At 37.8% G+C, this 25461-nt stretch overlaps 2 protein-coding genes across 2 annotated transcripts in view; one reads left to right on the top strand and one right to left on the bottom strand.

Moving 5' to 3' along the window:
- Positions 1 to 17632, bottom strand: part of zcchc14 (zinc finger, CCHC domain containing 14) — a 66493-nt gene extending 48861 nt beyond the window's left edge. The window contains exons 1-2 of the mRNA XM_056451481.1: positions 16273 to 17632; positions 3972 to 4098 (exon numbers count right to left, since the gene is read on the bottom strand). Coding sequence (XP_056307456.1) covers positions 3972 to 4098; positions 16273 to 16914 — 769 coding nt within the window. The 5' untranslated portion in view covers positions 16915 to 17632. The remainder of the gene's footprint in view (positions 1 to 3971; positions 4099 to 16272) is intronic.
- Positions 17633 to 21336: 3704 nt separating this feature from the next.
- jph3b (junctophilin 3b) overlaps positions 21337 to 25461 on the top strand; it is a 65703-nt gene continuing 61578 nt past the window's right edge. The window contains 2 exon segments of the mRNA XM_056451927.1: positions 21337 to 22520; positions 22522 to 22840. Coding sequence (XP_056307902.1) covers positions 22458 to 22520; positions 22522 to 22840 — 382 coding nt within the window. The 5' untranslated portion in view covers positions 21337 to 22457.

Here is a 25461-nt window from a genome sequence, read left to right as displayed (position 1 = left end):
AAAAAATAAATAACACAGCCAGGAATATCGAGTCCAGGATTAGCACCTAAAGCTAATCTCTTTCAGCAAGCTAACTGTCACTCTGATGAATTTATCCTCTGCTGGAACCAACCTGAGGGAAAGGGAGACAATAGTTTCCACAAGCTGCTTCGCATGAATGAAAGTTCAGTTTAAACCACTTCAGCTTGTTCCAGCCTCTGCATTAGCATGTGTTAACTTTATAAACTTATAGCATTCCACTAATAGCTATTTGTGACCACTAAGTCTAATCACATATTAAAGAAAACCTTTTACAAAATGATGGGTCTCACTAAAGTTTCTGGACTTGCAAGATCTCAGACACAAATATTTGAAATTTAAAGTACAAATGAAATTAAAACTCACATTGCTTGTTTTGTGGTTCTGCCAGTTCTGCCCTACAAAGGCAAAAGACCCTAACTCAGTGTTGCCAACTATTTTTAATGAAAAGGCGCTAAGCTGTGCATGATAAGTCGCTAAATGTCGCTAGATTACATCATACGGGTATTTATATTCGCACTACGCTTCATGTACACATGTCAGTTTAACTAAATTTATTGCTGTTTGAATACAGTATGTCAGTATAGATGTGTAGTGAATTTGCAGTAATCTCTCAGATGTAATAAACTCAGACAAGTTCCAAAACTAAATTATCTGTGATTGTGAACAAGAAAAGAATAAACGGTCAAATTAAATTGTTAAAATAAAGGAGAAGCAGATCGGTTTGACTGTACAATGGAAATACCTCACACTCCCGGTGCTAAATCATTTGCCGTCGGTACGCAGAGGAGTGATCTGCTCTCAGGCTGCAGGTATGAAAGACCGATGTACGAGGACTAGGCTGCCTGTCAGTGCTCTGAGGCGGGGGAGGGGCCGACGATATTACCCGCAGCTTGTTGAGAAGAGTAGGGGCGGTACAGTACGAACACATAAGAAGTCTCTAAAAATCTCCAGTAACACACAAAAAAAGTCACTAGATATGTTGCTAGTCGCTAAATGTGGCGATAAAGTTGCTAAGTTGGCAACACTGCCTTAACTTGCTAGAGTGTTGAATTAAGAAAAATGACTTCAAAGATTTTTTTGTTGCCCGGACAAATTGGTAATAGATATGACACTGGAAAATTTCCAATTACATGTTTTAGTAATGACATTTATCTACATAAAAAATAATCTTAAGCTTAAACTTGACCTTTGACCCTTATTTTGAAGTTACTGTCCTCTGCCTTTGAATTGTTTGCAAATAGTGAGAAGTCATGCCAAGCCAAAAAGCAGCAACTTCCACATGATCAACATTGCTGCTCAACATTTACAAAAACAGCAACACCTGTAGTGTCTGGTAATCATGCTATTTATTTTGGATGATTTGCAGTTACTTACAGCCATTTACTTATTGCCGTCCTGTGCATTGGTTGCATTTGCATTACTTCCAAAATGTAATACATAATATAATTGGTTTCTGTAATTTGAAATTAATTGTCTACAGTATAATTTTTTTGTCTCTGTATTGTAATATATGTTACACTACTTTTGCATTAATTTTGAGTTAATTTTCTATATTATAGATATGACCTAGTTTTCTAGACTGTATATCTGTGGTTCCTAAACTTTTTAGAGTGGTATACTCCTTAACATCCTTTTGCATTATCTCTTCCACTTAGACTGTAGTCACTTTTCCCATAAAGGCACAATATTTGCAATTTAAATAAAAATTTCCATCAAACTCTTTTCCAAATGTTTCAAATAAAAATATGCAACTATAGTAAAATTTAAGTTATCCATGTATTAACTAAAGCCGCCAGTAGGTATTCAGTATTCAGTAACAAAGCAACGGTTGTAAATATGAATTCATTCACATAAGTAACCTAGCCTAGCTAAAGAATGACTGGACCGATGTGAACAGCAGCAAGTTAGAATAATGATCATTATTCCTGTGGATTAAACATCTCTGTCGACATTAATTGCAGTGAATTTTATTAGGTTACAAGAAAACGTAGGAAATGGTTTGAACTGCAAACTGTATTGATTTTATGTGTGATCATGCTACAATGCTAACACTATCACAACATTCCAGTCAACTAACTTCAATAGCCAATAGCCCCTGACTGCACTCAGTGAAAATTATGAAGAAAAGAATAACTGAGATTATTTTAAGAAGATTGTTAGCCTATTTATGATAGTATGACAGTAAAACAAAGGCAGAATATTGTAACTCCAGGCTGCTCACAGTAATTTCATATTGACACGCAACTGAACAAAGGCAGAGAACCATAACATAATTGGAGCATACCAAAACCAAGTCAAAGAGCGGTAACTCGTGTTACAGTGTTCTGCCTTGGTTTTGCTTTGGTTTTTGGAGGAAACATTTTTTTTTAATGAAAAAACAATGATTGACTCAAGATACATATCCACATGATAAAGGAGGTCTTCATTGTCCCTAAAATATCAATAATTCCTTTTCATCAAACAACGAAGTTGTGGTCTTTTGCCTTTGCACGGCAGAGTTCATCTGTGCATATCATTAAGAAAAAAAAAGTTTGCCCCTGCAATTTAAAATTAAATTCTGAAAATTCCTGTTTGTTTTTATTTAAATTCTCAGATTATGACTGTCTGAGGTATTGGGCGTGGCTAACATACTTAACCACGCCCCTCCAGATGTCAGTTTTGACAACAAACAGAAATGGCGAGGGGGAGGTGTCTGTTAGGTTGTAATAACTCTCCCTAAACCCTTTTTCCTGATTTTTCTGAATGAAATGCATAATTACTAGGCCTACATCCAATCAGCTCGCAGTAGAAAAAAACAAGCCATGCCAACTATTTTCTCATTTAATATTCCGTTTCTTTAGGATCTGCATCACAATACCAAAAAAAATGGACGCAGCTTCCGTTTCCTGCAGACTTTAAAAAGAGGAATTACTGTTTGACCATCCAAGATTGGACATGGATATAAACATTACAATCATGCTTTTCAATAGTGAGCATATGAGTGAATATTAGCACATTGGATCAGTTCTGGCATCTGATGAGAGCATTTGAAACTTGTAACTGTGACGCATGACGTCAGACTTAAAGGGATAGTTAAAATAAACATTTATTTAGATTTACATCTAGTCATTTAACAGACGCTTTTGTCCAAAGAGACTTACAATTGAGCAGCCATTCATCGATTCAACTAGAGGTGGCAATACACACAACAAGTGCTAATTATACAATGAAACGGTTTGTGCTCAGAGAATTAAGTGCTAGCGTTAGGAGGGGAGAATTTTTATCCATTTATTTTTTTAAAGAGAAGAATGTTTTTACAGGTGGTTTGTCAAGTCCACTCACCTATGTGGAGCACACTTCATAAACGAACAATGTTTTTTTAAAGTCACACTCACATTTACTCACCCTCAAGTGACTCCAAATATTTATGAGTTCCTTTTTTCTGTCAAAATATCTTCTATTGTGTTCAACAGGAAAAAAAGAAACTCAAACAAATTTGAAACAATCGGAGGGTTGGTTTAAATTGAGTCAAAAATCCACAGATCTATGGAGAACTACAAATCTGCCACCAAAGGAACAACAAATCCTGTCATGCACCACACACTCACACCTGTTCCGGTTCTTTTGTGATTACACACACACACATGGGAGCTGCTCAAAGGCCGATTACATAGACCATATATTCATCACACAAACACACAGACTTTGCTGAATCTAGTTATCTGTTGTCTTGTAACACTACGAAGCATTCTCTTGTCTCCTCTAGCCTGGCCGTGTTTTGAACCCTTGCCTCGTTTTCTCGTTTTGATTCCTTGTACTGACCATTTACCTGTTTGTAACCCAATTCTGCATTATTTGTATGTATCTGTTTACTCCTGTTTTGACCGTTGCCTGCCTGACTAATCTTGCTAATAAACTGCACGTGGATCCTCAACCCTGTTGTCCAGCCCCACTGTGTTAAATAAACTCACCTTTGCTGGGTTTTCCGACATGCATTTTGAGTGGCATTTCCTGGCACAAGAGTGATGGACTTGGTGGCATGATCTCAGAACTCAAGTTGTCATCCGTCTGACCTCCTGTGACCTCACGCTGCCCAGTCTGGAAAAGAGGTTAAAGGTCAAAATATATGACAAGAATCAAGATTGAACAAAGACAGACGTGTTCAGTCAGAGCAGTCACACTCGGATGGCTGGTTCTTACTTATTAACTCTGACAGTAAAACAGATCAATTATTTACTCTTAGTATGTAAATATGTTGTTGACATCACATGTTGGTGGGTGTGGAATTTCTGAAAGTTCAGCATGGCATGTGAAGAAGACAAAGCTCAAAAGCGCCAAAACAAAGTGTATTGACATCAGTGTTTCAAAAGACGTTCAAAGTAAATTCAGACAAACCCCCCAAAAAATTACGAATGCCAATTTTTTTTGTTGCAAATATAGCCTAGATCAGTGGTCACTAACAGGCAGACCAATGTAGACCTGGACATACAGACTGGTCTGTGCAGGTCTCCCATTGGGTGTTTCCGCACCCAATTACTGCTGCTATTAATTCATTCTGTTTACCTTTTCATTCTGTCTGCTAAGAACAGTTTTCTTCTCAACTGACTATTCCTGCTGAATTAAGACAAGAGAGATGAGCCGAACACTCCCTCTTTGCTAAACCTGCAGCATTCTGTGCAGTCTCATTCACCACAGTCCCGCTGATAATGGAGCTCTCTGGAATGAATGTTAATGAAAATGCATTGTTGTCTTGGTAATGCAACTGTAAACAGACTGGTAATGTAAACAAAAGTAATCAATACTCTAAACAGACCCCCTAGTTTTTCATGATTTTTTGTGCTTTTTTGCTATAAAAATGACTAATTTTGTGGCGGTAATTCCCAGAAATTTGCAGACAATTTTGCGATTAAAAACATATATATGAATGAAAAAATATATATACATATTTACCACATTAGATAGCCTACGATCTTAGTTGTGCAATCTGAAACAATGACAAAGACACAAATCATAAAAATAAAACTTCTTTATTTTGGTCTGAAGATCTGAAACGTTAGAGATTAAGCCAAAGGAAGATTGTATAACTCTTATTTTTATTCACGATCTTACTTTCTCTCAGATTTCACTCCCCAGAGCATCTGACATCATCACACATAGGACATGCGTTAGGACTTCCCCTACTGTAAAACACCTAAAACACGTATTGCCATAAAACTCGTCAATGACAGAGAAGCGTTTTCTCTCGTTAACTGCAGGAAAATGGTTAAATGAAAACATTTAGCGATTTTATGCACACCATAATACCAGCCATACATGCAAAGCATAAATAATGTCCTTCAATTCGGTCACGTCCAGCGGCCGTCACCCTTGAACCTCTGTTCCATTGCTCTGTTTGCTCCAACTTTTTTTTTTTGCAGTCTGAAGCGCGTCAAATGCGCAAAACGCCTAATTCGCGCCACAAGATGTCTATATCTCATCTTTGCATTGACTTCACATGTAAATCACTCACGCTTCATTCGCGTCTGCTTACTGCACAGGTTGCAAAACAATTCCGACACCCCTCCATGTAATGTAAGGATTGTGAGGGCGCAAGACATTTCTCGAGACACACAAATAAATCACGTGCTCTGCGTATGCAATGTCTATAAGTCACGTTAACAATAAATTGCAAACTAAAATAAATATATTTTAATTATATGGTTTGGAATTCGATGTTTTAAGAGATTATTTAAATTTTTGCCGATTATTTTGCGTTTAATTAAAAATTTTGCAGAATCGACTTTTTGTTGATTTTGAGTTGGATTCAGCAATCGCGAAATCACCAAAAACGAAGCTGGCCTGTCTAAAAGTGCTCAGTTATTAACATGTGGTGACAATTATTATCTGCATAATTTGTTGAGGGTGTTGAGTCAAGATGTAAAACAGAAAAAGGGGAAGATTAAGCTTTTTCTCTCTATATATTTCTTAAGCATTTTATTTGAACATACAAATTTAAAAATAGCCACCTTTTATTTAAGAGTGAACATTATATGTGTAAAGCCTATTACATCTCGAACCGTGTACCATAACTTATTTGAAAACTAAAATAAACTATGTTTTGACATATTTCAGAAAAAAAATACATGAAAATAATTACTATAAAATAATTAAAAAGACAGAAAAATAATCAATACTACACAGTAATTCAAACTATTAGAAAATATAAAACTTCAACAAAGAAAGAAAGAAAGAAAGAAAGAAAGAAAGAAAGAAAGAAAGAAAGAAAGAAAGAACAACTTGGCGATATTAAAATAATCCTAACAAAACCAACTCACTGATTAATGTAAAGTTTTTTTTTCTCAAAGACAGACAAAAGCTTTAATACACACTGCACCAAATCATCAAAAAAAAAAAAAAGGTTTAGACTAATAATCAGATTGCAAAACAGTTTTTGTTACAGTGTACGGTAAAATCTTGACATTCAATAAATCAAAACAACTGCCTTGCATAAAAGAAGTGAATCATGGACTTCCTGGTAGTTCATGACTGTTCCATAATTAGTCATCCTGGTAATCAAGCCAACACAACACATGCACTATTACGTCATTCATCACAACTTCAAAGCCGCACATCCAAGAATCGAAAATGAATCATACAAACATAAATATTATTCACCTTCAAGTTTTGATTCTTCAGAAAAATACTACTGCAATCCCAACAATAACCAATTCGAAGTTAAATACTTCAAGCTCCTCCTATTTTTGCTCTGATTTTCCAGCTTTGCTAAAGCAGTGTAGGAGTAAGCGGATGCCGGTACCACATATGCTAAGCACAGCAGCTAGTAAAAGCCAGTTCTGAAACCAATTAGGACTGCCGTTCAGTCCACCGCTGCCACATCCACATCCCACGCTGCCAAAACTCCACTCTTCTCTTCCTCTCCAAAAAAAAAAAAACATGCCCTTCTGTTGAAGCCTCAGCTGAAGTGAGGATCACAACACAGGAGTAAAGTCTTTGGAAAAGTACCGCTGAGTAAATCTGCTTTGAGCAGACAAAGAAGAACAAGACACAGCAGACAAAAAAGTGAATCAGCGTCATTTTAGGCATTATCTGAAAGAATGTTTTCGAGATGATATAGACTTAACAGTGCATTTTCAATTATAAATATGACAAGGCCTGTCACGATTTCTATTTTTTGTTGTACGATATATTGCACCAAAATACAGTCACCGGCCACTTTATTAGGTATGCCTGTCCAACTGTAGACACGGTCAGGATGATCTGCTATACAGTTCAAACTGAGCATCAGAATATGGAAGAAAGATAAATTGAAATGACTATGAATGTGGCATGGTTGTTGGTGCTAGACAGACTGGTCTGAGTATTTCAGAAACTGCTGATCTACTGGGATTTTCACGCACAGCCATCTCTAGGGTTTACAAAAAATGGTCAGAAAAAGAGAAAATATCCAGTGAGCGGCAGTTCTGTGGGCGCAAATACCTTGTTGAAGCCAGAGGTCAGAGGAGAATGGCCAGACTGGTTCGAGCTGATAGAAAGGCAACAGTAACTCAAACAACCACTGAGGTATGCAGAAGAGCATCTCTGAACACACAACACGTCCAACCTTGAGGCAGATGGGCTACAGCAGCAGAAGATCACACCGGGTGCCACTCTTGTCAGCTAAGAACAGAAAACTAAGGCTATAATTTGCTCATAATTGGACAATAGATTGGAAAAATGTTGCCTGATCTGATGAAATCTCGATTTCTGCTGCAACATTTGGATGGTAGGGTCAGAATTTGGTATCAACAACATGAAAGCATGGATCCATCCTGCCTTGTATCAAAGGTTTAGGCTGGTGGTGGCTGTGTAATGGTGTGGGGGATATATTCTTGGCACACTTTGGGCCCATTAGTACCAACTGAGCATCATGTCAACGCCACAGCCTACACGCGTATTGCTGCTGACCATGTCCATCTCTTTATGACCACAGTGTACCCATCTTCTGATGGCTACATCCAGCAGGATAATGCACCATGTCATAAAGCGCGAATCATCTCAGACTGGTTTCTTGAACATGACAATGAGTTCACTGTACTCAAATGGCCTCCACAGTCACCAGATATCAATCCAATAGAGCACTTTTGGGATGTGGTGGAACGGGAGATTCACATCATGGATGTGCAGCTGACAAATCTGCAGCAACTGTGATGCTATCATGTCAATATGGACCAAAATCTCTGAGGATTATTTCCAGTACCTTGTTGAATCTATGCCACGAAGGATTAAGGCAGTTCAGAAGGCAAAAAGGGTACTGGTAAAACCTGGTACTAGTAAGGTGTACCGATTAAAGTGGCCAGTGAGTGTAAATTGCAATAAACAATATTATTGCCAATTTAAGATTATTTTATGCCACTCATTATATAATGCCAGAATGGCAATATAATATCATCCTGATGGAAGTACGCTCTTCCAAAGAACACATCATATTTTATTCTTAACATTTAATTTAATTATAGTCATTTTAACAATTTAATAATTAGGCACTGAAATCAGAATGTGAAAACGCATATCCTAAATAATTAATAATAAATGTTAGCAAAAAATGGTAAAGGTAGAGGCATCTCTGATATCTGCTGCCAGATCTATTTTCAGTTGTAAGACACCCACGTGAAAATATACAAAAGCAATTTACAAGTAATAGTAAATACTATAGTGTTTTAACCATACTGACACTGACATCAGCTAAAATGTTGCTAGAATTGGCTTTTATGTATGGGCCATATAAATTGCATTACCAAAAATGATTGAGGTCATGTCCATGTGTGTGCGATAAGTCGATATATTGATTATTGTGACAGCCCTAAATATGACATGCTCTAATGTAGAGTAAAATATAAGAGCCTGTTTTCAAGAAAAATGCGAAGAGGAAGTGATTTTATTGTGAAATGTGGGTGTAGCATTTTAAGAATGGAATTGGTTGTTTACAGCCATGGAAACAAAATACAGCCATGAAAAAAAATGAGATAAAAATCGCAAATTTGATTTATTTACTTGATTTTTTAAGTATGGGCTTTGAGTAAATTGCTAAAGTTTCTTCAAAATGTCAAATACAATTACTAATTTAGAGCTCTTTTCAGAATGAGACAACTGGTCAGAATAACATTAGTTATATTAGCAACAAATAGTAAAACAGTAGTAAGAAAGAAATTTAATTGTAAAAGCAGACAGTAACACTGTGACATTTCAAATACACTTTTCTATTTTAATACATTTGTTATCATATTTTAATCTTTGTAATATTTAGTGTTTTAAATTATTCCTTTATTAAATTTTTCTGAAATCATTCTAATATAATGACTTGCTGAGAAACATTTATTGTCATAATGTGTCAAACATACTGATATCGAACTCAAAAGAACAGCTTATTTGACATGAATATTGTATTGTAATCTGTAAAAAAGTTGTCACTTTTGATTTAAATACTCCTTGATGAATAAAAGTATTTTAAAAATGCTAATACTTTCTGAGGGGTACAGCATATGATATATATGTGAGCAATTCCAGCGTTGTGGATGTGACATTTGCAGTAAAAACTTAAAATCATTGAGAACGTATATGTTAACAGTATATTGATATATCAGTTTATTTCTTCCAAAACAACTAACCAGAGAGTTAAGAGATGATAAAAATATCAATCTGTAAACATGTTTTATAGTTTAATTGAAGGAAATAAACATGCGTTATGAATGTGACCAAAAAAGCAAGCAAGTTTACAGTATACAATGTACTTTGCAGAAATTCTGTGAATTATCCTGCACAACCCAAAAGAAACATTCATTCATTTTCTTTTCGGCTTAGTCCCTTTATTAATCTGAGCTCGCAACAGCGGAATGAACCGCCAGCTTTTACAGCTCATGTTTTATGCAGCGAATGCCCTTTCAGCTGCAACCCCTCATTGGGAAACATCCAAACACACTCAATCTTAATTTTTTTTCATGGCAAGGTTGACATTTGCATGGAACTGCTCATGTGTCCTTTCGCTTTAACCCTTGTGCACTGTTCAAATTTACTACCCTTTTTTGATGTTAGGAATAAAAATATACAAATATTTTTTTTTTTTTTTTTTTTTTTTGTTAATCAACCTCAGTCCTGATCAAAACTACTAAATGCTTTATAAAAAACAGGATTTTAACTCTTTAATTGCCAAGTTCACAAATGATGTCACTGATTTGGCAAAAAAAAAAAAAAAACACACAAAATGACGTATTCTTTTCAATATAAACAGTAGTTGTGGACTGGATTTTTTTTTCCCTTTTATCACACTCTTGGACATTTGAGCGATTATTAACAACATTGGCTTTGATGCATTGTTAGATTTTTATCTTTTTATCCCTAATTTACTGCTGTTTTTATGTCTTTGACTTCAATTATAACCACATTTGATGGTTTATAAATACACAGTCTTTATTTCTATATACAGTCTATATAGTTCTGAGAGCTGAAATACATATTTTGATTTTCTCAGACACATCAAGATAGGTACGCAGAGGTCACTCTCACACTCACACTCTCACACACATACACACACTTTAATTTGCTGTTATATTTCATATCAAATCCAGAAACGAAGCTTTTTTTCCACAGGCCTATCTAAAGGGTTTATGGTGCCATCTGAAGATCAACAGTAAAAATAACAAATTTGACCTCTTCCCAACAGGGAAAACCAACAACAATCAATAATGCATGATTATATGGTGTCATGGTTTTGCAATCAAAAATTGTGGTTATAATGGAAGTCACTGAGGTAAAAACAGCCACCAATAGTAGATTAGGGAGAAAAAATGAAAATCAATCAAAACTCTGCCTCAAAGGCCATGTTGTTTCACATTTCCAAGACTTTGATAAAAGTCAAAAACAATTACATTTTATATTAAGAATACATCATTTTGTGTGTTTTTTCCACCAAATCAGTGACATCATTTATGAATTTGGCATTCAAAAAGTTAAAATCCTGTAATTTTCTAAGCTATTTAGTAGTTTTGATAAGGACTGAGGTTGATTAACAGATTTATCCAAAGAAATTAGAAAAAAAATATTTATCGGATGTATTTTTACAGCAGTTTATTCAGTGGATGTTTTCACCGCTAACATAACAAAAGGGGTAGTAAATTTACCCAGAGTGAGTTGTTGAATTTTTTTTTTTTTATTCAAAGCATTTTCTCAAAATTTGTGTCAAAATAAGATTTGTCACCAAAAATCTTTCCACTAGCTGAAACACAGAAAAAGTTATGGACAAATTTAGACTCAAAATCACCCCAGAGTGGATGAAAACATCCCCAACAGTACATAAGGGTTAAAAAACAAAATTTGTAGAAAGTGCTAAAATAGGTCCATTACAGATGGCCATGGAGTCCTTAAGTAGTGCCATCTTTATTTAAATAAATCTCAGCACATATAATTAAAGCATCACAAAAAGATGCTCGAGACAAAGGAGCATGTGTTTTTGTTGATGTTTGGGCTAGTATAAAGGCCTCTTGAACAAGCGAGCAGTCGGTGCTTCCTGATGAATCACAGGAGAGTTGCACAGAGGGCTGATTTAAGCATGGAGAAATGTGCTGAGCTTCAGTTCATGAAAGCCAAAACCAACAAATCACTAAATAGAACCGCCTTCTCTGCCTTCACAGGGTACTTTCCCACTACACCAGCTCAAGCACACGATTCGGCAGGATGTGAGCATTGCGTGAGCCCATGTTTGTACACATAACTCCTTAACGGAGATATTTAAATGCAGCAACAATGACGCATTTTGTCAACAATGCATCTTCAGCAGAATTTCGCAGGCCATAACGATGCATTGTCTGCTGTCGATGGAGCAGTGGTGTTTAAAGCACAAACTAAACTTTGCACATGCACAATTCCTCATGGTGCTGCAAAATTCTCTTAATCTTTTGACATACAGTATAAGAGTTAAAAACATCCTGTTAGTTTTAAAACTTTCTTGTTATTCCAATAACAGCTTAAAGCCTACTGAAGTTAACCTGCCAAAACAAAAGTTTGTCAAAAATGTTATTTACTGCACGAGGTAAATCCAGCATTGCCTTCACATAGTTGCATAGCCTTTGCCGTAAGCCTGATGTATATTTCTGCATAGAGCATTATACACTCACTGGTCACTTTATTAGATACACTTTACTAGTACCAGGTTGAACCCTATATTCCCTTCAGAACTGCCTTAATCCTTTGTGGCATAGATTCAACAAGGTACTGGAAAATTCCTTAGAGATTTTGATCCATATTGACATGATAGCTTCACAGTTGCTGCAGATTTGTCGGCTGCACATCCATGATCTCCCATTCCACCACATCCCAAAGGTGCTCTATTGGACTGAGTTCTGGTGACTGTGGAGGCCATTTGAGTGCAATGAACTCATTGTCATGTTCAAGAAACCAGTCTGAGATGATTCGCACTTTATGACACGGTGCATTATCCTGCTGGATGTAGCCATCAGAAGATGGGTACACTGTGGTCATAAAGGGATGGACATGGTCAGCAACAACACTCAGGTAGGCTGTGACATTGACACGATGCTCAGTTGGTACTGATGGGCCCAAAATGTGGCAAGAAAATATCCCCACTCCATTACACCACCACCACCAGCCTGAAACATTGATAGAAGGCAGGATGGATCCATGATTTCCTGTTGTTGATGCCAAATTTTGACTCATACGAATGTCGAGACGCATCAGACCAGGCAACGTTTGCCAATCTTCTGGCACCAATAACCATGCCACTTTCGAAGTCACTCAAATCACCTTTCTTCCCCATTCTGATGCTCGGTTTGAACTGTAGCAGATCGTCTTGACCATGGCTGCGTCTAAAACCGCATACTTCCATACTATACAGTACGCTAAAATCAGTATGCGAGCCGAGTAGTATGTCTGAATTCATAGAATTTGAAAATCAGTATGCGAAAAAGAACCCAGATGACTTACTACTTCCGGTGAGATTCTGAAGTGCGCATCCCATGCATGCTGCACTATCCCATGATGCCCCGCGAGAGAATTCATGAATGTGAGTTAAACGACGCTACTGACGCAGGTAGGTCACATGACCATGACAAAATGGCGGATGTAGTACTGTACATCCCAATTCCATTCCTACTTCTTACAATTATACTGTATAGAACGTACTTTTCTAACTGCCGAGTAGTGCGTTTAAATTCAAATGCAGTATCTACTGAGTAGTAGGGAGTTTCAGACGCAGCCCAGGTCTACATGCCTAAATGTATTGAGTTACTGCCATGTGATTGGCTGATTAGAAATTAGTGTTAACGAGCAATTGGACAGGTGTACCAAATAAAGTGGCCTGTGAGTGTATATACTCTTACTAAATTCATGCTTTAATAGGCAGGTCTACACAGAAACCAAACGATAAATAGGTTCATTTAAATACAGCGGGCTTGTTTCCAAAGCAGTTCGATTTTTTGTTGAACACAATAGTCGATATACTGAAGCATGTTGGAAAACTAGGCACTGACTTCCATAAAAGGAAAAACAAACACAATGGAAATCAATTGTTACAAGTTACAAGTTTCCAGCATTCATTAATATAAGTTTTTGTTGTTGTTGTAGTTGTTGTTTTTAACAGAACAAAAAAAAAACTCAGTCTGGTTTGGAACCACCAAAATATAAGTAAATGATTTCAGAATTTTAATTTTTGGGTGAACTATACCTTTAAGATGTCACAAACAATACAATGAGTAAAAGATGACAGCATGTTGACAAAACACAAAGACTTAAGGAGAGGGTTGATTGACACCAGCCAAGAGCAAATAAAATGATATTCAACATTCCTCCTAAGAGTGTGTGCATCAAGTCATGACATATCATGTCACTTTAACATCTATTTATTCTAGAACCTGCATATCGTATTCTATAATGAAAGGTTTTTGTTATTTCAAGACCAAATGTCCTGCTGCTTCTGTCAGTGTTTTTAAAGCCTGTTTGTTGACTCACCAAGCTGACATTTTTGAGTTACAATATAATTATACATTTACAATATTACCTTACATGCTGCGTTTAAGCAAGTGAAAGTGTGAGCCTTATGTCATCCTACAGACGTTTATTTGTTGAGATCATTTCTAGATGTATAACCCCCGGGAGAGTGTGGAACAGATTCAATAGGATAGTAAACACTCCTCGGTTGTGAGTTGTGAGATCTTATGGCAGAATTGCTTGCCTGTGCCAGATGACCCCAGTTCATTTTTGTTTCTCTTGGTGTTCCCCATAGATACTGTTGAATAAATCAGGACTGACCTGTATTTCTAGGGGTGTTTAAAGATTAAGGCTAGTTAGAAAAAGGTTTGAGGTTCAAATCCCACAAGGAGTGATCTATGAACCAACAGCATTGTTGAATTGTAGCACTTAACCCCATGTTGCTTTGGACAACTTGAACTATGTTATGGTCCACAAGAAAATAGTTTTAGGATACATTTAAAATTAACCACTGTTTCATTGTTCAGCATAGATTCAAAAACTCTCCCATTATATTTTAATATAATGCTCTTATCTTCCAGCATCTTCCAACATTCTTTTATCTGCTGAAACTATTTACTTTCTGTGGGGTAGTGTGTGGTAAATTATATGAAGCCACACAACTTAAATGGAAAGTTCAACCAAAAAGGAAAATCTGCCACTAATTTACTCACTGCTGTCAGTGGTGTAAAGTAACAAATTACAAGTACTCAAATTACTGAAATTGAGTAGTTTTGTAATTTACTAAGTAGTTTAAAAAATGTGTACTTTTACTTTCCCTTGAGTACATTTTTAATGCAGTATTGGTACTTTTACTCCTCTACTTTCCTTCAACCTACAGTCACTATTATTTTCTTGTCTATGGAGAATAGAACAATCAGTCCTGTGATTCCTGTCCAATCAAAACGCACATAGAAGGTAAATCACATCATAATGAAATACCTCAAGACATGTGCAATTTATAATTGCAGCAAGCTGTTTGGAAGCAATGAAAATGTCCAAGAAGATCCCTTTACACGCATTAAAATCTTTACACGCATTGACCCAGAGACTGTTTATAGACTGCATGTCACTGATGAGAAGATGACGAATGTTTACTGTGTGATGACCAAAATGGCATCATGACATAAAATTGACATTGTATCCAACGTCGTAGGACCTTGCATTTTGCTTGGAAATGAAAATTGGGTTGACATCAGAACCCAATGTTAGGCCGACCTCAATGTCCAACCTAAAATCAACCAAATATCAATGTCTAATGATGTTACAGCTTGACGTTGTGTGGACGTTACCACTGTGACCTCTATTAAATGTTGGATTTTGGTTGCCATACCTGACAAATAAATGTCAGTATTTTACGTCAATATGATGTTGGCTCGACGTTGGATTTTGGTCACTTTCCAACACAACCTAAAATCAACCTAATATCAACGTCATTGGATGTCGTTACTGGACCTCAAAATAACATTGTTCTTAGATGCTGGCTAGACATTAAATTTTGGTCACCTGACATCATAGCCTAAATCTAACCTAATAATATGACATTGTGTGCCTTCTGGGCAATGACTAAATGCACTACAGAATGTTACGTTTGCACACATTTACAAATTACAGGTAAATGCATCAGCTTTTTACAGCAATAATCACTACTCTTGACTACTCTACTTTTTAATCATACTTTGAGCAATATTTACAACAGATCATTTTAATCCACTTGCACTAAATTTTTAGGCAAGTAATGGTACTTTACTTAAGTATGAATTTTTAGTAGGCCTAGCTACTTTTTCCACCACTGACTGCTGAAGAACATTAAAGAAGATTTTCAGCTGAAACTAGTTTTTGGTTATTCATGAAAGTCAACTACCAGCATTTTGAGAGCAAAAACATATACAAAGTTATTAATACCCATGGTTTCTGACAATTCACTAATCTTTTGAAATGAAATAATGAGTCTGTGCAAGAAACTGAACATTCTTTACAAGAATAGCCTATATTTAATTGGCAACCTCTGCAAAAAGAGACGTCAACATATTTTCAGTAAGAATCAATATAGGTATTAATTTTCTTATTTGTCTCACAAAATGGTGGTCGACGTCACTTCACTAGAGTGGAGATATATCTGTTTTTTTTCCACCAGAATGTGCATAAACACGTTTTTGTTTGTTTGATTAAAATCAGTTTGTTTGTTTGATTGAATAAGCATGGACAACTGGTTCACAGTAAGATACAAAATAGAAAATAGATTTGCATCATTCCCACCTTACTGCACGGACATCCGGCCTGGCAGGAGTTGAAGGTGGATGCGGTGATGTAGGAAGAAAAGGTCGGGGTCGCGCTCACGTTTGGAACAGAAGCAGCACTGGCCCCGCCCCCGTGTGACGTCGACGGCGCCTCTCCAACTGTCACCTGAAGGATCTCCTGAATCTGTGTCAACTCTTGCCTCAGCACCTGCTTTTGATGAAAACTAAACGCGGGATGGTTTGAGGCCATTGTGAAGAGGAGCAAAAACTGCTCTCCGGTCTGGCCATCGTTAAGCTGAAGTCCGTAGTTGTTAATGATGGTGTCGATGTGAGTGAGGGTCCGAAACAAAACTCCCGCCGCGACGCGGTTGTCCGAGCTGAGCAGCGCGAGGGAGACCAGCAGCTTGCTCCTAACCACCTCATCCGTGATGTTGGCCAGGTTGGCGAGGTCAGCTGGGTTGTTGGCTTTAATTTCGGCATCCCTCAAAGAGTGGTAGTCTTTTCTGGCCAGATCTTCCAAACACGAGCCGAGGAAGCGCAGCTCAATGGGAATGCAGAGGTCTAAAAGGCCGCAGAGAAACTCAGCCCTTTGCGCCGAACTCAACACAGAGAACCAGCGGTAAACCTCCTCTCTCTGAACAAAGCATCGGTTCTCAACCATCTTTGGCAGCACTCTTAAAAGGCGTCAGATAATAAAAAACAAAGTGCATAGAGCAGTGGTCTGTGCCCCTTTCAAACTTTACAAACTTCCAGATCATTTACTGAGGTAAACATCCATGAACTTTATAGGCAATGGTCAGTCTGAGCGTCTCAAAACCCCTACAAGAAGAAGTGCTACATAGTTTCCTTCGCGTTTTGTATGCTAGCGACTGCATTCTATCATCAAAGCCTATCAGGTTATTGAAGAAACCAGCTGTGTTTACTGTAATCCCAGACGCACGGCTGCGCAGCCCCTCTGCCCGTCCGTGGCTCTCCTTTTTCGGCCAGCCCCCCTGCGTGATCCCCACGTCAGCCAGTTATTCAATAGACTCCAGGACACATTATAAAACAAGCACCTTTCTTTCAGATCATACAGTATCCATTAGACCGATTTGTCCAGATGAAATCAATGACACTGCCGTGCACGCGCAGAGGAGACGCCGTCGGGCAATAAACATTTTGTGTGGAAAACTCCCCAAATTGAACAGTTTGACTTGGCGAATGGACCGCAGTATAACTCTAAATCCCTTCGTCGGACGCTGAAGTAGCGGTTTGCGTTATTCAAAGAACAACTTGACACTTTATCCGCAGCTTTTATTTGCAGTTCACGGGAGTGAATTAATCAACGATTTAGTTACCTATCATTATCCTGCCGTGCAGTCGAGAAGGCAAACTGTAGTTCACTATCCCAAACTTCACACAAAACCCAGCCCCCGGCTGATTTCTATTGGATAAGCAGTATGTCAGTAATCTTATTCTTCTCTGTGATTGGCCAAAGCGCGATTCTTGCATATCTCTCAAGCGCCTGCAGTCATATTTGATGAGGACAGTAAAATATTGTATTATTTAAAGCGATAGGGCGCATTAACTTGATGTACACCCATAACTCCGTTTTAGACATAAGGCATGTTTGTTTAACTATAATTTAGCATAACTATTACTGGAAAGCCCCCCTTTTGAAGTATGCCTTTGGCTCTGGGCAAATATTGGAAACCTCTGGTTTTGTCATTTCATTACGTCAACTTTCCCGAAGATGGCGCCAATTGTCCCAGAGCTCAATCAAGGACTAAATCGTATAAATATCCTCACCCAATCTGTTTTATATCCTTAAATACTTTCCACTCCGTCCTCTATTTCTTTAGATTCAGTTTACTAAATATTCATTAATTTTCCTTCGGCTTAGTCCCTTTATTCATCAGGGGTCGCCACAGCGGAATGAATCGTCAGCTTATTCAGCAAATGTTTTACACAGCGGATGCCCTTCCAGCTGCAACTCAGTACTGGGAAACATCCATACACACATATATACTATGGCCAATTTAGTTTATTCAATTAACCTATAGCGCATGTCTTTGGACTGTGGGGGAAACCGGAGCACCTGGAGCAAGCCCACTCGAACATGGGGAGAACATGCAAAGTCCACACAGAAATGCCAACTGACACAGCTGGGACTCGATGCAGCCACCTTCTTTCTGTTAGGCGACAGTGCTATCCACTGAGCCACCATGTCACCCAGTTTCTAAATATTACCCCTATTTTCTTTTTCCTTGTTCCAAGTATTATCTTTTTTCTGAGAGGATGATACTGATTTGTGCTGGCTCATAATTACAAATAGTCAATACTTCAATATTCTTTTAAATTGGGCAAGGTTTATAATGAAAGAGAAGGTAGCAGTGCAATATTATTTTCATTGCATGTGTTAGGTCTCTAGATTCTCAGTTGATCATAGTCCAGCAGGTCCCAGAGTGTTGTGTGGTGATATTTAATATCTACTAAACATGTTTTGATTCAACATGGTGACATTTATACTCTATTACCTTAACATGTAATATGCATATTAAATAGGTTTTAAACCAGTAAAGGGATACATCCAGAATGTTCTGTTGAGGGACATCCAAGAAAAGTGTTGGATTAAATTACTATATTACTAATATAACCACACTGATGTACAACCTACTAAAAGTTCAAGAAAAAATGGCAAATTTCACCACAAACAAATCTAAAAAATACAATAATATGATAGCCCAGTTAAGATAAATTCTCAAAATACAAAAATAACTCATTTGTAAATGATTATTATTATTATATATACAATTTAAAAACTAATAGACTTACCAAAATATGTGCTGGCATTCATTAATGAACGCTAGAGGGAGCAGTTGGCTCTCACTGTGGAAAAAATCTGAAACAGTTTCTGTGCTCAAGCAAAACTGGCAAGTGTTTAAATTTAAAAGCTTTGGAAATACATTAAACCAGCAATTTGAAGTGGTCTACACATCTAAATAAAACAAACAAAAAAAGTGCATACTTCAAGACAGATTTCATTTGTTTACTTCGCTATAAAAACGAACATAATACAAATTAAGGATTGGAATGAGTGCTCAAATATTTTAAATAACAGCCAAAATCAATCATGAAAACAAGGATAGGTAATGCCTAGAAGTGACAACTTTTACTGAACTAGGGTGAAATAGGGGTATAATTTTTAAAATTTCATGTGCATCAGTTACTGTGAAGTATCATTTTAAGGGCCAATTCATCAGACATCAATTTGCTTCAGAACTACACAAGGTCAAGCTAGCTGCAACGAAAATAGTGGCGCATGGTTATTAAGTTAATTACGGTGATCAGCAGGAAAAGAGACATGCTTTCGGAGTGTTTTTTCCATTAGTTGGCTAGTGAGCGGAATGCCAAAGATGTTTGTCTAATGCAAATGTTGATTCAAATTCACCAGCGATTCGCATTCAAATCATTGCCCTACATACTCAAACATTTGAGCCGATTTAACATGCTCATCCCAAAATCAAACCCCAAAAAACCTTAGTTAGCAATTGTTCTTCTATTGCAGCCCCTATGGTTAAGCAGTTATGGGGAGCTAATTTAATAACTCTCCAAATTTTTAATAACAGCCTAGATTTGCTCAGTTGTGCTGCAAGCATGCATGAGTCATCACAGCCCATTTTACTAACAATTCTGAGTGATGTTGTGTCTCGGGGCTTAAACTCATGGTAAGGCTCCTCAGGTCTTACACAGACACAGTGTGTGTGTGTGCATCAAATCATCCATGTTACAGCAGACACTACTCAATTACATTATCAAAATGTATTCCACCACCAATTAACAATTGTATGATGCTATCAGGACAGGATGAAGTCTATGCTGTTACAGGTAATGAACTTTAATTTTTATGTATATTTCTTTTTGGCTAATATATGTATTTTTAATAGTTAACCTATTAATATTGTCTGTCTTTTGATGTCTAACTGTCATATTATTACTCTCTTTTAGGTTTTTCAAGGATGTGTGGTTGTTAGTGAGACAACCTTGTAAAAACATGAAGAATGCACACACTTTCCCTGCAATCTCTCTTACACACACTCCCACACTGTGCCTGCTGATCCAACTTCATAAAATCACCCCCTCCTTCTCTAATGCTAATCAAGCCGACAGCAGGCTATCTCTAAAGTAGCCAGATAAGCTTAAACCACCAGAAGCAATGAGTTAGCATTGCTTAAACACATTTATGTAGTGTAATGAATCACATAAATGAAATCTACTCGCAGTCAAGCTGTAGGTGACCTGTTTACTGCATGAAACCTGGGTTCTCACTACCTGCTGAGCCAAAGCAGCATGTCAGAGTATTTTTACCCAGCTCTGTCAGAGTTGATCCCCTGTAATTGAAAGGATAAATTCCCCTCCTCTTCTTTACAAACAGACTGTTAAACACAATCGCAGATCAAAACTGATGGTAAGTTTACATGATATATTTAATTTCACGCAAGTACAAATGCATATTGTGAAGTGCATCTTTATATGGCCATTTGAATCCTTCATCTTTACAGGCTACTTAAAGTAATTAATAAAAACTTCAGGAAGGAAGGAGAAAAACTTAAAATTCATTAAAAAGCAAGTTATAATTAAAGACATATAACTGAAAACAATAACTTTTTATGAGTCACCACAATAAAAGTTGCTCACTGTGTCTTACAGATAACACGGAAGCCATTGAAGAATTGTCAGGATGATCAAGTGCCAAGGTCAACAGACCAGATTTTGTATTATCTCACCTGCAACGAAGAGATTTAATGCACCATCTCAAGCCATATCATTAACCGACAAATGCTCTAATTATTCTATGAGGGCAGAGCAATGGAGATTTAGCAGGAGGGTAGGGGGAGGACTAAGCCGGGCAATTAGAAAAGCAATCTTTGCTCCCTGAGGTGGATGAAGAGAGAGAGAGTGGTAAGTATTACCACAGTGCATGTCTCTTTAAATGAAGGGAGAGCAAGGGAGAGAGAGAGAGCATGTGAAAGGGGGAGGGGGAGTTGGCTGCGTTGGAACAGTCCGCCTCTAATGAGCAGATTTGAGAGACACCAGTGAAAGAGAGAGAGAGAGAGATGTCCAAGCATATGGGGGAATAAGATGACGACGGAGGTAAAGACAATCAGCGTCACACAAAAATCATCCCAACAACGTGACTGAGTCAAGGAGGAGCAGAAGAAGGTAAATCAGGAACGATGCATCTGGTTTTCCCACCTGCAAGCAAACCGAAGCACAGGATTTTTATACAGACCTGAAAAGAGAGCGGAGGGGAAATTGGAGACAACGACAAAACAGTGCCCAGATAAGGAATTAATCACATCAGTTTGTTTGCGATCAAGCTGTGCTCTCATCCTGTTCTGGGGAAAGCGTGCGTATATATGCATGCGATTGTGTGTGGATAGAGACTGCATTGCTGCTAGCTGACGGAGACTAAAGCTCACAGAATCCATCGCTCTCTTTTTTTTTTCTTGTTTTTCTTGCACTCTGTCTCCCTGTATGGCATCAGCATGTCAGGTGGATTTGGTACAACAGTGAGTGAGCTCCTGGCAAAGTGGATGCATTTGTGAATGCTACCTGCCTGCTTCATCTATCGGCCATCACTCTGAGGACTCGCAGGTTTCTAGGTGGAGTCTGGTGGTCTCCGCTACTGGGAGGAGAAGTGAAACAGCTCAAAGCCCCAGAGAGGGTGAGCGGGAGCGAGGGTAGGTGTGTGCTGGCACAGGGGCCCTCTGTGGAGGCAGGAACGAAGAGGGGGCCAGAGCATCAGAACATCAGAACCGAGAGAATTGTTGCTGCGTTGGTAACAGTAGAACAAGGCGCATGGCTGGCGTGGGCCCACTTTCGTTGAGAAGCAACTGCAGGAAAGCAACTTGTGAATAGCTCCACTCCTGGAAGAGGATGGTCTGAGAGGGCTCAAGCTGCTCCTGCCTAGTTTGACAGGAGGGGACTACTGCCCAAAAGGGCTCATTCTTTGTTCTTTTAACTTTTTACATTGTTTTTTTTTTATCTTTTTGATTTTTTTAAAGACCATTTGAAGAAAGCAGAAGAAAGGGGCTTTTGTATCCCCAGCTTTCTACCATCACCCTGGCTCAATTTCCAAGTATAATTTTGTTTGGGTATTACTTCTTTTTCTTTTTCTTTTCTTTTTGAGATTTGGGGTATTTGCCAAAACCTATTTCATGCATGTCCACTGGGGGCAGGTTCAACTTTGATGATGGGGGATCATACTGTGGAGGGTGGGAAGAGGGGAAAGGCCCATGGCCATGGCATCTGCACAGGACCCAAGGGCCAAGGCGAGTATGCAGGTTCCTGGAGCCACGGTTTTGAGGTGGTCGGCATCTATACCTGGCCCAGTGGGAACACTTATCAGGGGACATGGGCACAAGGCAAGCGGCATGGCATTGGAGTTGAAAACAAGGGCAAGTGGGTTTATAAGGGTGAGTGGACACATGGATTTAAGGGACGCTATGGTGTGCGGGAAAGCACAGGAACCAGCGGCAAGTATGAGGGCACGTGGAACAACGGCCTACAGGATGGATATGGAACAGAGACATACTCTGATGGAGGTAAGAGTCTAAAGGACTTTTTTTTGCTAAAGAGTAAGAGCTATAATCATTTACTCAGCCTTTTGCCTTTAGAAACCTATGACTTTTGACTTCAGTATCAAGTATTATTCAAAGTATTTTCTTGTTCGTTGAAGAAAGTAAGTCATACCCGTTTAGAGGCCAGGTTCTGCTTACAGTACTTAAAACTTAGCTTGAACTCTATCATCAATGACTAAGCTGAGAGACATTTCTACAATACATTATTCTCATTTTTGCACCACTCTTCACTTTTTGATTTGTAGTCAGATTTTTTTAACCATCCTCTACTAATCCTTAAGATAAATGTTTCCTCCATTCTCCACAAGCTGCTGATGAAATCACTTTAGAAGCTCAAATTAAGGACAATTGGACATCTAACAGACACATGGATAAAATCCCTTGAAAAAATACCAGAACACCTTATTTGAGAGCACAAAAAAGGCAAGAGCTCCTGGCTAATAACTTGATTTGGAAAGATGATTTGAAGACATAATAATAGTATGATTGTATCATAACTCGGCACCCGTGCAATTCCCCATCTCTAAACTGCCTAAAAGAGGGATGTTTAAGAAGAGTGAATTTTACTGTAAGTTATTATTATTCATGAAGAATGCATCCGTCCAGTCACCTGAGCTGAACCCTAAATAATGTACCTTTTGTAAATAATATTTCTTATCACATCACCCATAGTGTTATCAAAAAATGAAATGTAATATTAACTCAACCTGATTTTTGTACATATGTTAAACATAAGCAACTTTCATTGTATGTTAAAAAAATGTGAATTTTAAAAATATATATTTTTTGTGTTAGAAAGAAATTAGGTTTGAAATTAAATTAGAATGAAATTTCAGGTGAATTGCCCTTTTAAATGAGTAGGTAGAGTAGAAGTAGAAGCGCATAGATATAATAATATAATCTATATTGAACTTGATCCTATATATAAAGTCATATCTAATGTCTGGCTGTTAAGATATGTATCATCCTTACACTCCCTGTTTCTGTGACTATAAAAAGTAAAATCGGCAACCATTTTACTGTTTTAAGTTGAACAAAGTGTCAATTCTGGTGAATGAGGCATGTACTTATATTAACAGTGTATCTATTTTCAGATCAGCATAACCTCTCTCTTTGTTTCATTCTCTCAATCTCCCTGCATTATGGAAGTGCTGCCTGTGTGTCTTTTACAGCAAGTTGCTGTGGAAACGCACACAGTCTCTAGCAGCAGGTCAGCGTGTCACTGGAGACTCAGTGCTCGCCAATCTGATTGGCTGGCTGACTCGCTAATGGTGTTTACTTACTTTGGTACTAATCTGGGCCACTTAATCACAACCACAGTAAGCAGTCAGAGAAGACAGAGATTGAGATGAAGGAGAGAAAAAAAGTATATGAAAATGAGCCAGAGAAGAGAGAGACGATACAGGAGGAGGTTAATAGGGCCACAAAGAGGTTACAGTGGCATTATCAGCTCACGGTGCTGTCTGAGTACACTACAGCTGCCACACACCAAAGCATCTGTTCACATTATGACCTGAATTCCCCCATCACACTAAAGAGGACAGGTTTGTTTTTCTCGGATTCTACTGGACAAGAAGAAACTCAAAGTTTGGAATATTATGAAACAAATCTTTGTTATGAATATAAGCCGGCATTTGTGGGTTTGCAGTGAATCAAATCTGTTAACTTGAAATCACATGCATTAATCTTTGATTTAATAACATGTCATGTTTACTCCTCTCAGCTTATGTGGGATTACTCATTTTACGGCATTGTGCCGGATATGTCAGATTTTTGCTATCATGGCTGCTCTGTTTTCAGTTTCTGATGTAACTTTAATGATTATTTAGAAGTCACAGAGTTAAGTACTTATATACATCAATGTGGATTCTCTGGACAATGATGACACTGTTGGCCTCAAGCAACGTTGTGTGCCTTATATACAGCAATTCCCAGCACTCTTGCTTGACTAAAACTCAAATGCTGATCAATCTAGCCTCTGAAAAGTGGCTTTCAGCATCACTCAAAAGCAAATTGAATTACCTAGAATCATACATACCAGTTGTGCATTTCAGTTATGCGGTTCAAATCAATCCAGGCAGATAATATATTGTTAACAATCAAAAAATGCAGACTATTACGCATCACCTACATATCGATGAACAAAAAGAGGCTCAAAACACCTCAGGAGCTCTGAAAAGCTGCATTCAGCATTGCTCAAAAGCAAATTGAAATATTCATACATATCATTTATGTGGTTCAAATGAATTCAGGCTGATTATATTTTGTTTATAATCCTAAAATGGGGAGTACTCCACTTCTCACACACATCACCTACATAACATTGAAAAAATAAAAGTCAAGCTGAAATCCCCTTAAACGGATAACAGCCTGCTAGTCTATGTAGGCTTAGCGAGAGATTTGGTTTAAAGTATAGCTTTATTTTGTATTGTCGAGTGTTGTCGCAACACCATTGCCCCATATACATAACACATCGCCTTAATAAACAACTGTCTACAAATGCTATAAAAGTGTGCAGTTCACATTAGAAAAAAAGTCACCTCTGGCCTGCCATGTGAGGCTTATATTATTTCCCAAGCTTTGGT

Source organism: Danio aesculapii, chromosome 25 (genome assembly GCF_903798145.1).
Source record: "Danio aesculapii chromosome 25, fDanAes4.1, whole genome shotgun sequence".
Taxonomy (NCBI): domain Eukaryota; kingdom Metazoa; phylum Chordata; class Actinopteri; order Cypriniformes; family Danionidae; genus Danio; species Danio aesculapii.
The sequence above is the reverse complement of the archived record's forward strand: the minus strand, read 5'-3'. Positions and strand labels throughout refer to the sequence as shown.